Source organism: Aquarana catesbeiana, linkage group LG02 (genome assembly GCF_042186555.1).
Source record: "Aquarana catesbeiana isolate 2022-GZ linkage group LG02, ASM4218655v1, whole genome shotgun sequence".
Lineage (NCBI taxonomy): Eukaryota > Metazoa > Chordata > Amphibia > Anura > Ranidae > Aquarana > Aquarana catesbeiana.
The window spans coordinates 787,393,734-787,406,890 of NC_133325.1; the positions used below are offsets into that span (position 1 = coordinate 787,393,734).

The 13,157-nt window shown below is 42.6% G+C and overlaps 1 protein-coding gene across 1 annotated transcript in view; it reads right to left on the minus strand.

Annotated features, from left to right (window-relative positions):
- The window catches only part of LOC141129407 (cystatin-A-like), a 28,515-nt gene extending 15,681 nt beyond the window's left edge, over positions 1-12,834 (minus strand). The window contains exon 1 of the mRNA XM_073617430.1: positions 12,679-12,834. Coding sequence (XP_073473531.1) covers positions 12,679-12,759 — 81 coding nt within the window. The 5' untranslated portion in view covers positions 12,760-12,834. The remainder of the gene's footprint in view (positions 1-12,678) is intronic.
- Positions 12,835-13,157: the final 323 nt, after the last annotated feature.

The window sequence follows — 13,157 nt, forward strand, 5'->3', positions numbered from 1 at the left end:
TTTTACTCTATTCTTTTCTATTCGAAATTCTAATTTCGGAAGATGGCTATACTCTTTGTTTTATTCTATTTTATTCTAATCTATTCTATTTTTTCTATTCTTTTCTGTTTCACTCTATTCTGTTTTATTGTATTTCATTTGAAATTTAAATTTTCGGAAGACGGCTATATTCTTTTATTCTATTCTTTTATTTTCTATCTATTCTATTCTTGTTCTGTTATATTCTTTTCTATTATTTTATTTTATTTTCTATTCTATTCTATTTTTTTTCATTCTATTCTTTTCTAAATTCAAATTTCGGAAGATGGCTATATTCTATTTTATTTTATTCAAATCTATTCTATTTTTCTTTTTTATTCTATTTTTCTATTCTATTTTATCTTCTATTCTATTCTTTTCAAAATTCTAATTTCGGAAGACGGCTATATTCTTTGTTTTATTCTATTTTATTCTAATCTATTCTATTTTTTTCTATTCTTTTCTGTTTTACTCTATTCTGTTTTATTGTATTGCATTTGAAATTTGAATTTTTGGAAGAAGGCTATATTCTTTTATTCTATTCTTTTATTTTCTATCTATTCTTTTCTATTCCATTCTTGTTCTGTTATATTCTTTTCTATTGTATTATTTTCTATTCTATTTTATTTTTTTTCACTCTATTCTTTTCGAAATTCTAATTTCGGAAAACGGCTATTCTGTTTTATTCTATTTCCTCTTCTATTTTTTTCTCTTCTATTATTTTCTATTCTATTCTTTTCTAAGGGCTATATTCTAACACTAATTCACTTAAGCTGGCCATACACGGTTACAAAATCAGTCGAAAAAAAGCTTAGTTGGGATTTGGCAAAGAAGCTGATAGCTTTGAAACGCGTTATCCCGATGGACAAGTGAGCATTCCTGGGTTGACCCCTCCCTCTGACACTCTCAGGGTGTGGCCAAGCTGCCGAGTCTGACTGTTTACATCTCCCCATTCATGACATCACTATAAGAATTTCGGAAGATGGCTATATTCTTTGTTTTATTCTATTTTATTCTAATCTATTCTATTTTTTTCTATTCTTTTCTGTTTCATTCTATTCTGTTTTATTGTATTGCATTTGAAATTTGAATTTTCGGAAGACGGCTATATTCTTTTATTCTATTCTTTTATTTTCTATCTATTCTTTTCTATTCTATTCTTGTTCTGTTATATTCGTTTCTATTATTTTCTTTTCTATTCTATTCTATTTTTTTCATTCTATTCTTTTCTAAATTCGAATTTCGGAAGATGGCTATATTCTATTTTATTTTATGCAAATCTATTCTATTTTTCTTTTTTATTCTATTTTTCCATTCTATTTTATCTTCTATTCTATTGTTTTCAAAATACTAATTTCAGAAAACGGCTATATTCTTTGTTTTATTCTATTTTATTCTAATCTATTCTATTTTTTCTATTCTTTTCTGTTTTACTCTGTTCTGTTTTATTGCATTGCATTTGAAATTCGAATTTTCAGAAGTTGCCTATATTCTTTTATTTTCTATCTATTCTTTTCTATTCTATTCTTGTTCCGTTATATTCTTTTCCATTCTATTCTTTTCAAAGTTCTAATTTTGGAAGACGGCTATATTCTGTTTTATTCTATTTCTCTGCTATTTTTTCTCTTCTATTATATTATATTCTATTCTTTTTTTTTTCTTTTTTTTACATTTTTTTATTGAACAAAGGACAAGAAAAAGGATTTACTTCAGTTCTTTTACTGACAGACCTGGAGGAAGAGACTGTTTCAGTTTCTCTGCATATTCTATTCTATTCTATTCTATTCTATTCTATTCTATTCTAAGGGCTATATTCTAACACTAATTCACTTAAGCTGGCCATACACGGTCACAAAATCAGTCGAAAAAAGCTTAGTTGGGATTTGGCAAAGAAGCTGATAGCTTTGAAACGCGTTATCCCGTTGGGCAAGCGAGCATTCCTGGGTTGACCCCTCCCTCTGACACTCTCAGGGTGTGGCCAACCTGCTGAGTCTGACTGTTTACATCTCCCCATTCATGACATCACCTCCCTGTGCCGGCACACACACAGAGCAGCCATCCGCTTGATGTCCCGGAGGCTCCCTTCCGAAGACCGGGCCCTGTTGTCTTCTTCTCCATCGGCGGTCAACCTGCAGCTTCCATTCTGAGGCTCCCCCGGCTGGTATTGTTTAGTGACTTTCAGCTCACCATCCATGCTGGTTGGTGTACAGAGGTCAGGTGTCTTTTAACTATGGTTTTATTCATGCAATAAACTTTTTGTTACCAAACTTTTGGAAGCAAGTTAAATCCATCCCACTCATCCATTTTACCATCATCTACCATTGTGCTATTAACCACTTACGGACCGCCGCACACCAATATATGTTCTAAGTTTGAAGAGGAATATCGTTGTTATGGCAGCAGCCAGCTGCCATAACCCCGGTATCCTCTTCTTCAGTGGGCGTGCCGCTTTCCGATAAGTGTGGTCTCTGCGGCGGATTTGCCGCAAGATCACTTCTATCGGCGGCGGGAGAGGGGGCCCCCCTTCCCACCACGCTCCGGTGCCCTCCGCCGATTACCGGAGCCATCGGCAGCGGCGGAGGCGAACAGATGTTACCCCTTGCTGGGTATGGAGACGTGTGAGGGAAAGATGGCCCCCACCCGTCTCCATAACATGGCAAGGCGGAAGCAATGTCAAAATGTCACTTCTGCCCATAGACTTTAAAGGGACATCATTTTTTTTTTTTTCAAATGACAACATTTTATTTATTTACTTATTTTTTATTGCATTTTAGTGTAAATATGAGATCTGAAGTCTTTTTGACCCCAGGTCTCATATTTAAGAGGTCCTGCCATGCTTTTTTTCTATTACAAGGGATGTTTACATTCCTTGTAATAGGAATAAAAGTGACACTTTTTGTTTTTGTTTTAAATGACAACATTTTTTTATTTATTTATTTTTTTATTGCATTTTAGTGTAAATATGAGATCTGAAGTCTTTTTGACCCCAGGTCTCATATTTAAGAGGTCCTGCCATGCTTTTTTTCTATTACAAGGGATGTTTACATTCCTTGTAATAGGAATAAAAGTGACACTTTTTTTTTTTTTTTTTAAAACAGTGTAAAAAAAATAAATAAAAGGTAAAATAAATAAGAAAAAGAAGAATTTTTTAAACGCGCCCCATCCCGCCGAGCTCGAATGCAGAAGAGAACGCATACATGAGTAGCGCCGCATATGAAAACGGTGTTCAAACCACACATGTGAGGTGTCGCCGCGATCAGTAGAGTGAGGGCAATAATTCTAGCCCTAGACCTCCTCTGTAACTCAAAACCTTTGCCTATGGATATTTTTAAGGGTAAAAGTTTGTCACCATTCCACGAGCGGGCGCAATTTTGAAGCATGGCATGTTGGGTATCAATGTACTCTGCGTAACATTATCTTTCACAATATAAAAAAAAAATGGGTTAACTTTACTGTTGTCTTATTTTTTAATTCAAAAAAAGTGTATTTTTTAAAAAAAAAGTGCGCTTGTAAGACCGCTGCGAAAATACGGTGTGACAGAAAGTATTGCAACGACCGCCATTTTATTCTCCAGGGTGTTAGAAAAAAAATATGTAATGTTTGGGGGTTCTAAGTAATTTTCTAGCAAAAAAAAAACTGTTTTTAACTTGTAAACAACAAATCTCAAAAAGAGGCTTGGTCCTTAAGTGGTTAATACCCTTTGTCCATCAGTGCGCAGCACTAGTAGTACTCTTTGGTTGTTTTATGTCCATTCCTCCAGTGGATTGTCTGCAGAACAGGTCTATGTGTTTTATGCATTCCTAGCACAAGTGAATCAGCGTCTTGACATTTTGTCAGTTTTTTGTAAAATGTTGGTTTAGGACGAGTCGTACCTTTCACATTTCCGAGATGCAATTGGAATACATGAAAATGGAAGCTTTAGCCTGCTTTGAAGAAGACAGGGGGTTTACTGCCTTTGATATGACATCATTTTCATAAAATACATCGACACTATATTGTCAAAAGTATTGGGACACCTGCCTTGACACGCACATGAACTTTAAAGGGGTTGTAAAGTTATTTTTTTTTTTTTTTAAAATAACAAACATGTTATACTTACCTTCACTGTGCAGCTCGTTCTGTCCAGAGTGGCCCCGAACCTGGTCTTCTGGGGTCCCTCGGCGGCTGTTTCAGCTCCTCCCCGCAAGCATTAACCACCTTGATGCGAGCTCCCTCGCACGGTGGTGAGTGCTTGCGGGCGCGCTCCCGTGATACAGCCGGCGGCTATAGCCGCTCGCTGTATCACTCGGCCCCGCCCCCCGGCGCGCCGCGTCATCGGATGTGATTGACAGCAGCGCGAGCCAATGGCTGCGCTGCTTTCAATCTATCCACTGCAGCCAATCAGCGACCAGGCTGAGCTGTAATGAAGCTGACGAGGACGAGGAGCGAAGATTCGAGGCGTCAGGTAAGTAAAACGGGGGGGCCTGGGGGCGGCGGTACTGTCAAAAGTTTTTTCACCTTAATGCATAGAATGCATTAAGGTGAAAAAATTTTTACCTTTACAACCCCTTTAACCACTTCCATACCGGGCCTATTCCGGCACTCCTCTCTCCTACATGTAAAAATCATCATTTTTTTGCTAGAAAAATACTCAGAACCCCCAAACATACATATATATATATATATATATATATATATATATATATATATAATTTAAGCAGACACCCTAGGGAATAAAATGGCGGTCGTTGCAACTTTTTATCTCGCACGGTATTTGCGCAACAATTTTTCAAACGCATTTTTAAAAAAGAAAAGTTTCATGATTTAAAAAATAACAAAATAGTAAAGTTAGCCCAATTTTTTTGTATAATGTGAAAGATGCCGAGTAAATAGATTACCACACATGTCACGCTTTAAAATTGCGCACACTCATGGAATGATGCCAAAAATCCATAGGTGACGCTTTAAAATTTTTTACAGGTTACATGTTTAGAGTTACAGAGGAGGTCTCAGGCTAGAATTGTTGCTCGCGCTCTAACGCACACGGCAATACCTCACATGTGTGGTTTGAACAGCGTTTACATATGTAGGCGGGGCTTACGTGTGCGTTCGCTTCTGAGCGTGAGCTACCGGGGACAGGGGCGTTTTAAATTATTATTTTTTTTATTTTATTTTTTATTTTACTTTATTTTTTTTTATTTTTACACTTTCTTTTTGCTTTTTTTTTTTTTTATGATCACTTTTATTCCTATTATGTGGAATGTAAACATCCCTTGTAATAGGAATCATTCGTGACAGGTCCTCTTTATGGAGAGATGCGGGGTCAAAAAAAATTCACCAATTGTATGCTTACCAGCTGCAGTTTTTTTTAAACATCCGCGGGCCGGGCGTGACGTCATAACGTCGCGCCCCGGGCCTCGCCTGTAAGAATGATCAAGCGGCGGAACTGGCGCTATGATCGTTCATATGGTGCACAGCATCGCTGGCTGAAAACAAGGATATCGTATTGATGCCTGTAGCTGCAGGCATCATCAGGGCTGGACTGGGACAAAAATTTGGCCCTGGACTTCACCCAGACTGGCCCACTTTGACAGGTCTCTCCCATGCCGGCTTGCCACCCAAGCCCCCCCCCCCCCACTAGCTATTAGCCATTCTACATTATTTCTCTTATAGGCAGTATCAGTGGGGAAGCTAGACATTATTTCACCTGGGGCAAAGAATCAGTTTGGCGCCCCCCCCCCCCCCCAATGGAACAAGATTAGGCAGGAAAGTGAGGCCGCCCTCCTTCCAGATCGTATGATGAGCTTCTAAGTGTTGACTCCTGAGCACATTTCTGTATTCAGGCGCGCTGCATAACTAGCCAGGGAGAGGGGGTGAGCACTGCGGGGGGGGGGGACAGAGGACTGGAGGGAGGCAGCGGTCCACTGTCACTGAAATCGGCCCACTGAGCCATCGGCCCACCGGGAAACTCCCTGTAGTCCCAATGGCCAGTACATGCCTGGGCATCATTCAGATATTCCCACTGAACGTCAAAGACGTCATATGACGTCCTTGGGCGGGAAGTGGTTGATGGCATCCCAGTCTTAAGCCTCGTACACACAATCGGATTGTTGGCCAACAAAGCGTCAGACTTTTGCCCGAAGGGCGTGTGCCGGGAACTTGTCTTGCATACTAACGGTACACAATTGTCAGCCAACAAACACGAACGTAGTGATGTACTACGTGGAATTTCAGCTCTTGAGTGCCACCCTTTGGGCACCTTCTGCTAATGTCATGTTTGGTGAGCATTGATTCCGAGCATGCGTGTTTGTACTTTGGACTTTTGTGTGACGGACTTGTGTACACACGATAGGAAAATCTGACAACAGACCGCTGTCCGCCGAAAATTTACTAGCCTGCCATCCGGCATTTGTTGGTGGAAAGTTGGACAACAATTGTCTGAAGGAGCGTACTAACGGTCGGATTTTAGGCAAACAGTCCGTCATCACACAAATCCCTGCCGGAAATGAAATCCGATCGGAGTTGGCCCTCCCTTTGCAGCTATAACAGCTTCAACTCTTCTGGGAAGGCCGTCCACAAGGTTTAGGAGTGTGTCTATGGGAATGTTTGACCATTCTTCCAGAAGTACATTTGTGAGGTCAGACACTGATGTTGGACAAGAAGGCCTGGCTCGCAGTCTCCGCTATAATTTACCCCAAAGGTGTTCTATCAGGTTGAGGTCAGGACTCAGTGCAGGCCAATCAAGTTCCTCCACCCCAAACTCGCTCATCCATATCTTTATGGACCTTGCTTTGTGCACTGGCGCGCAGTCATGTTGGAACAGGAAGGGGCCATCCCCAAACTGTTCCCACAAAGTTGGGGGCATGAAATTGTCCAAAATGTCTTGGTATGCAGATGCCTTAAAAGTTCCCTTCACTGGAACTAAGGGGCCAAGCCCAACCCCTGAAAAACAATCCCCACACCATAATACCCCCCTCCACCAAATGATTTGGACCAGTGCACAAAGCAAGGTCCATAAAGACATGGATGGGCGAGTTTGGGGTGGAGGAACTTGACTGGCCTGCACAGAGTCCTGACCTCAACCCCATGTAATATTGAACCCTATGGACTAAGAGTGGGATGCCATTAAATTTCATGTGCGTGTAAAGTCAGGTGTCCCAATACTTTTGACAATATAGTGTATATAGTGTAATACCGTGACTACATTTTATTGTGCTTAGGTGTATTTAGTCAATACAGTTTAATGATATAATTAGCAGCAAGTAACAGCCTGTTCCAGGTGATGAAACCTTCAGAGAAGATTTGTTCCCACAGCCAGGGACATTTCCCCATAAAGTTTTACACATCTCACCATATGTAAATTTTCCATATGTTAATGAGATCTGACTGCCAAAAGCACCCTTTACCTCCCCCTAGCAAGGCAGGAATCACCCGACTATTGCAAGGAACAAAATCCATCCCTGTCCCACCAGCCTGAAGGTTCTTATCACTCAGGGTGGCTAGATACAATGCCTTGAAAAAGTATTCATACCCCTTGAAATTTTCCACATTTTGTCATGTTACAACCAAAAACGTAAATGTATTTTATTGGGATTTTATGTGATAGACCAACACAAAGTGGCACATAATTGTGAAGTGGAAGGAAAATGATTTTCAATATTTTTTTACAAATAAATATGTGAAAAGTGTGGGGGGTACATTTGTATGGCGCCCCCCGGAGTCAATACTTTATAGAACTGCCTTTCTCTGCAATTACAGCTGCAAGTCTTTTTGGGGATGTCTCTACCAGCTTTGTACATCTAGAGAGGGACATTTTTGCCCATTCTTCTTTGTAAAAATATCTGAAGCTCTGTCAGATTGGATGGAGAGCGTCTGTGAACAGCAATTTTCAAGTCTTGTCACAGATTCTCAATTGGATTTAGGTCTGAACTATGACTGGGCCATTCTAACACATGAATATGCTTTGATCTAAACCATTCCATTGTAGCTCTGGCTGTATGTTTAGGGTCGTTGTCCTGCCCGAAGGTGAACCTCTGCCCCAGTCTCAAGTCTTTTGCAGACTTCAACAGGTTTTCTTCTAAGATTGTCCTATATTTGGCTCCATCCATCTTCTCATCAACTCTGACCAGCTTCCCTGTCCCTGCTGAAGAAAAGCATCCCCACAACATGATGCTGCCACCACCATGCTTCACGGTGGGGATGGTGTTTTAAGGGTGATGTGCAGTGTTATTTTCCACCACACATAGCATTTTGCTTTTAGGCCAAAAAGTTCAATTTTGGTCTTATCTGACCAGAGCACCTTCTTCTACATGTTTGCTGTGTCCTCCACATGGCTTCTCACAAACTACAAAGGGACTTCTTATGTCTTTCTTTCACCAATGTCTTTCTTCTTGTCACTCTTCCATAAAGGTCAGATTTGTGGAGAACACGACTAATAGTTGTCCTGTGGACAGATTCTCCCACCTGAGCTGTGGATCTCTGCAGCTCCTCCAGAGTTACCATGGACCTCTTGGCTCTTCTATGATGAATGCTCTCCTTGCCCGGCCTGTCAGTTTAGGTGGACGGCCATGTCTTGGTAGGTTTGCAGTTGTGTCATACCTTTTCCATTTTCGGATGATGGCTTGAACAGAGTTCCATGAGATGTTCAAAGCTTGGGAGATTGTTTTTATAACCTAGCCCTGCTTTAAATGTCTTCACAACTTTATCCCTGACCTGTCTGGTGTGTTCCTTGGCCTTCATAATGCTGTTTGTTCACTAAGGTCCTCTAACAAACCTCTGAGGGCTTCACAGAACAGCTGTATTTATACTGAGATTAAATTACACACAGGTGGACTCTATTTACTAATTAGGTGACTTCTGAAGGCAATTGGATCCACTAGATTTTAGTTAGGGGTATCAGAGTAAAGGGGGCTGAACACAAATGTACCCCACACTTTTCACATATTTATTTGTAAAAAATTTGGAAAACCGTGTTGGTCTATCACATAAAATCCCATTATAAAATACATTTACGTTTTTGGTTGTAACATGACAAAATGTGGAAAATTTCAAGGGGTATGACATTTTTTTCAAAAAAAAAAGGTCTCTCTATTGGCCACATCCGCAAATGTGTCTATTACAGTATCAGAAATATGGAACAGCAAACGTGCAGAGGCATAGAAGTTGAATGCAAAATGAAACCTTGCCCAAAAAAATAAATAAAAAATCAAACAAAACACAAAAATAATGTGGTTTCCCATTATAGGGTTTCAAGAGGGTATCAGGAAGCTTTTCTGATTAAAGAGCCATCCACGCATAATATATGGGCAGTCATTGGTAATTTCCTTCAGTGTAAACCTTAGTTATGATATAGGACTAAATCAATACAATAAAGATACATTTCAGGTCCCTAAAGGGCCCGCTCACACCAGTGGGGACACATTATGGTTCACCGGTGTTTGTTGTGCACGATGTTCCCATGGATTACAGTGCTTCCCTTTTTTTATTTCATTTTTTATTTAAAGAAAAAAAAAAAACATTTAGTTAAAGTGATTGTAAAGCTACGTCTTTTTTTTTTTTTTAGATAACAAACATGTCATACTTACCTCCACTGTGCAGTTTGTTTTGCACAGAGTGGCCCCCGATCCTCCTCTTCTGGGATCCCACGGTGGCTCTCGCGGCTCCTCCCCACATCGTATAACCCCCTAGGAGAAGCGCTCACCCTGGGGGGTTATCTTGCGGGCACGCTCCTGAGTCCAGCATTTGCGTCCATAGATGCAGAATGTAGGATAGGATTCGGCCCTGCCCCCCCCCCCGGCGCCCACATCATTGGATTTGATTGACAGCAGCGGGAGCCAATGGCTGCGCTGCTATCAATCTATCCAATCAGGACACGAGACATCAGCTTGAGCTGGTATGCTCTTTCTTAGGTGAAGAATGTCAGTGTTCAGGTAAGTAAAAGGGGGGCTGGGGGGGCTGCAGCACTACAGAAGGTTTTTCACTTTAATGCATAGAATCAGGGCCGGTGCTACCACTAGGCAAACTAGGCAACCGCTGCCTAGGGCGCCGGGCACTGGTGTTCCTACTCTCTTCTCTCTGCTGCAAGCAACTAAGGCCCTTCAGGTCTGGTATGGATATTAAGGGGAACCCCGCGCCAAAATAAAAAAAAAAAATGGCGTGGGGTTCCCCCTCAAAATCCATAGGGTCTGGTATGGGTCTGGTATGGTTTTCAAGGGGAACCCCGCGCCAAAATTTAAAAAAAAATGGCGTGGGGTCCCCCCCAAAATCCATACCAGACCCTTATCCGAGCACGCAACCTGGCAGGCTGCAGGAAAAGAGGGGGGGACGAGAGAGCGCCCCCCCCCCCCTGAACCATACCAGGCCACATGCCCTCAACATTGGGAGGGTGCTTTGGGTTAGCAGCCCCGCAAAGCACCTTGTCCCCATGTTGATGAGGACAAGGGCCTCATCCCCCCAACCCTTGGCCGGGGGTTGTGGGGGTCTGCGGGTGGGGGGCTTATCGGAATCTGGAAGCCCCCTTTAACAAGGGGACCTCCAGATCCTGCCCCCCCCGTGTTAAAAGGTAGTGGGGTACAAAAGTACCCCTACCATTTCACAAAAAAGTGTCAAAAATGTTAAAAATGACAAGAGACAGTTTTTGACAATTCCTTTATTTAAAGTCTTCTTTTTCCATCTTCTTCGGGTCTTCTTCCTTCTTCCTTCCTTCCTTCTTACTTTGGTTTCTTCCTCCATCTTCTTCTTCCTCTGGTTCTTCCTCCGATCCTCTGCTTCTTGCTCCAGTGTTCTCGTCCGGCATCTTCCTCCGTGGCGTCTTCTTCCCTGCTTCGTTCTTGGGCCGCTCCGCATCCATGGGAGGCTCCCGCTGTGTGACGCTTCTTTTCTTCTGACACTTCTTAAATAATGGAGGCCGTAGCCACCCGGTGACCCTGCCCCCCTCTGACGCACGGGGACTTGACGGGGACTTCCCTGTGGCTTTCCCCGTGACGTCAGAGGGAGCGGGGTCACCCGGTTACTTAACGGGTGACCCCGCCCCCCTTTTTAACATTTTTGACACTTTTTTTGTGAAATGGTAGGGGTACTTTTGTACCCCATTACCAATTCACACAGGGGGGGTGGGAGCTGGGGGTCTCCTTGTTAAAGGGGGCTTCCAGATTCCGATAAGCCCCCCCGCCCGCAGACCCCCACAACCACTGGCCAAGGGTTGTGGGGATGAGGCCCTTGTCCTCATCAACATGGGGACAAGGTGCTTTGGGGGGCCACTACCCCCAAAGCACCCTCCCAATGTTGAGGGCATGTGGCCTGGTACGGTTCAGGAGGGGGAGGGGCCGCTCCGTTGTCCCTCCTCTTTTCCTGCGGCCTGCCAGGTTGCATGCTTGGATAAGGGTCTGGTATGGATTTTTGGGGGGACCCCACGCCATTTTTTTTTTTTAATTCCCCCCTGGTGAGGCTGCATTTGATGAGCACTGGTGAGGCTGCATTTGATGAGCACTGGTGAGGCTGCATTTGATGGGCGCTTCATTAAAAAGGTGGGGTTTACATGGGCAGGGGAAAAGGGGTGGAGCCAGGGGGGCAGCAAAATGAGGTTTCACCTAGGGTGTCAAAAATCCTTGCACCAGCCCTGCATAGAATGCATTAAGGTGAAAAACCAGGAGCGTTTACAACCCCTTTAACTCAATGTTGACACACATTGTAATACATTTTTGTGCATTGCATGAAACTGCAGACATGGAATGCACCCCAACACAATTGTATGGTGTGAACAGGACACACAGAGAACAAATAATTTCTCAGCGTCCCAATGCAGATCAACATACCGGGTGTAATCAAGTCCTTTAGGATTGGTTCCCTCTGTTTCATCAGATTAGGCGACCCTTCAGAATGTGTAATGGAGGTGACATTTCATTGCCGCACTCCTCCACAGTAAGGCTACACTGAGAAGGGGGCAAGCGAACATCTTGTTACACCCACTGGAGCTTTTACATTTTACACTTATTTTTAACAGTAAACTGAGTTTATATTAGGGTAGCCATTTTTTCTTCAAGCCAAACCCGAACACTTTAGCGGCACACAGCAAAGAAAAAAATTCTAGTATACACTATAGGATTGTAACAGACCTGGGACAACTTTGGGCGCTCCAAAGAGAAAAGTAATGTGTCATGCATAGTGCCTCCTCACCCTCCTATCAGGCCCTGTTCTGAGCCCCATTCCTATCTGAATATTGTATCCGGGTTTCAGGTGGACTGAAACCCGGACACATGATTCAAAACCCGAACTGTCCGGGTGAATCCTGGACAGGTGGCAACCCTAGTTTATATAGTGAAATGCAGTACTTAGAATTCTGTCTGACTGTTTAGAGGTTGAATTTTAAAAGCAGCAGCAGCAAACCTGCTCATCCCATAGGTTTGCTAATCGAGTAGAAGTTTGCTGCTTTCAAAATTCAACATCTAAACATTTACAAGGAGTTCTAAGTACTGTATTTCACTATATAAACTCAGTTTACTGTTAAAAAAAGTGTAAAATGCAACACTCCGGTGGGTGTAACAAGATGTCCTCTTGCCCCCTTCTCAGAGTATCCTTACTGTGGAGGAGTGAGGGGTGTAGCAAGATGGCGGTGATGGAACCTTACTTCCGTTACACATTCTGACAGGTTGCCTAATCTGACAAAACACCTCAAACACTTACCTTGTCAAGGATCGCTTGATCTTCCTTAGTAGGTGCCCTGCCTGGACTTGTTCCCCCAGGTCGCTGACCTCCACAACTCATTTTTGCAAGTTCTCAGCAGGCTGATGCAAATCAGCCAGTACCTGAGCTTATATACCTGAGGGCCGTACCATTCGACAGAGAGGGCAGGGGTGTCCAATAAAGACTACACCCTGTACCATTCTCAGCAGAAATCTGATACTACACTTTGAAAATGACTCACGTTAAATCTTATGATTGCTGCAACAACGTCCGTGCCCAGAAAATGCCTTTTTTTTAATTCCCCCTCCCAATCAGTGGAATGGGTATGAGCCTGTAGATCCGTGGTGAGGAATTTGAGGGTGGCACGCAGGTCAGCATGCTTGAAAAGGTGGATACAGTCTCACAAGTATCAGGAATTGTCCATAAATATTGGTATATTGTATAGACGTTACGTAGCCTGGAGCTGACATTCCACGCCC